The following is a 1,869-nucleotide window of genomic DNA, read 5'->3' as shown; positions in this document are numbered from 1 at the left end:
TTTTTCTGAGCGTTGTGTTGTGTTCTAATTTATTTATAAGATACAAAAAATAAACCTCATTTTTTAACACCATGTGGTGTATTTTGTAGGGAAATAAATTTTCTCAATTTTAACACAAAAAATACTTTTTTTTTTGAAATAAAGAGCTCAACACACAAAGTAGAGCATTAAAAGACTAAACAGTATAAACCAACAACACCAAGTACATGATAGTCCCTAGTCATTTACGGTATTGCCATCAATAACCATATGGTTCACCACCAAACCATTCATCAGAGAACTCGAAGGACATGCTGATAATTCCCTCCACATTAGTATCTTGATTCCTGAAGATCGTCGCATTCCTTTCAACCCAAATTGTCCATATAACAGCATAAAAACCCATGAACCACCGCCTGGTGTCTTCCTTCCTCACTGAACCAGTCGTCCAGCTTTGAAAGTGCTCCTTTAGTGAACCTGGCATTGTCCAGAGCCTCCCAAGAGCAAACAGCCAAGCACTCCACACCTGACAAGTGACCTCACACCCAATAAACAAATGAAACGCAGACTCTACGGCCTTACAGCACAACACACACATGTTATCATTCGGTGCAATAACGCCTAGCCTACACAATCTATCTTTGGTGTTTACTCTGCCGTCTAATACAAACCAAGAAATCAGCTCAATCTTGGGAGGTACGAAACCTCGCCAAACAGCACTAGTGAAGCTATATCTCGCGATGTCCGCCGGAATAATTTCTGCTTGCATCACCTGCACAAAGGAGTTAATCGAAAATAAACCATATTTATCAAAATTCCATATCACACTATCCTCTCTCTCACTTGTGAGCTTAACTATTTGTAACTTCTCATGAAGTTGGTTTAGTAGCTCCAACTCCCATTGGAACAACTCTCTCCTCCATCGAAAGCTCAAACTCCACTCTAACCCATTCCAAAACCCACAATCCCCTATAACAGATCCTTTCAGGTTTGAGACCGAAAACAGTCTTGGAAACACATCTTTCAACAGCCCACCAGGTAGCCAGTTATCCTCCCAAAACCAGGAGAATAGATTCTATAAGAGAATGGATTCTCTTAATTGTTAAAAAAATTGAAAATATAAAGTGTAATATTTAACTCTTTATTACTCTCTCTTATATTTATTGTTAGTCGCACTTATAAAATTAATGATAAAAAATCATATTTTATTCTCTCAATTATTAAAAAAAAATAGAGATGATCTATTACCTATTCTGTAGTGCATCATAATTTTTTAGGTTCATGAGTTCGTCTTCAAAATTTTTAAATAAAATCCTGATAAACGAATTTGTTTTTTCTAATATTTATCCTTATTTTATTATATTAACGATCAACACAGAGCAAATATTTATAATTAACATTAAACACATAAAATGCGTAATTTCTATTAACTAAAATTATGTATTTGCAGGAAAAAAATCATAATTAACTATAAAAATAAAATATAGATAATTAGTTTCAACTTATAAAAAAATCGAACTTCGCAGTCGGAATATTATAGTAGAATACAATTATACCTAATTAATAAAAGTGAATTTTAAATTAAATTAGAATTTACATTTCCTAAAAAAATGTTAAAATACGTGTTAATAATATACACATTTAATACATTAATAAACATTTAATACATTAATAAACGTGGTAGTGTATTATATATAAGAGAGAGAGAGGTGGTATCTATGGGAATTTTTTTTAATAAAAATAGAATAAATGTTCTATTTACATATATAGATAATTTAAAATATTTTTATTGATTTACATTGTATTATTTATCTTGTTTACAGTATAAATAAAATAAATATATGTATAAATTATTTACAGTATAAATAAAATATATACATTTATTTCGTT

General features: G+C 30.9%; 1 protein-coding gene across 1 annotated transcript; it reads right to left on the bottom strand.

Annotated features, from left to right (window-relative positions):
• Positions 1 to 238: 238 nt before the first annotated feature.
• Positions 239 to 748, bottom strand: LOC130981433 (uncharacterized). Its single transcript, XM_057905031.1, has one exon. It carries the CDS (start codon positions 746 to 748, stop codon positions 239 to 241), a length of 510 nt encoding a protein of 169 aa, XP_057761014.1.
• Between the last annotated feature and the right edge of the window lie 1,121 nt (positions 749 to 1,869).

Source organism: Arachis stenosperma, chromosome 5 (genome assembly GCF_014773155.1).
Source record: "Arachis stenosperma cultivar V10309 chromosome 5, arast.V10309.gnm1.PFL2, whole genome shotgun sequence".
Lineage (NCBI taxonomy): Eukaryota > Viridiplantae > Streptophyta > Magnoliopsida > Fabales > Fabaceae > Arachis > Arachis stenosperma.
The sequence above is the reverse complement of the archived record's forward strand: the minus strand, read 5'-3'. Positions and strand labels throughout refer to the sequence as shown.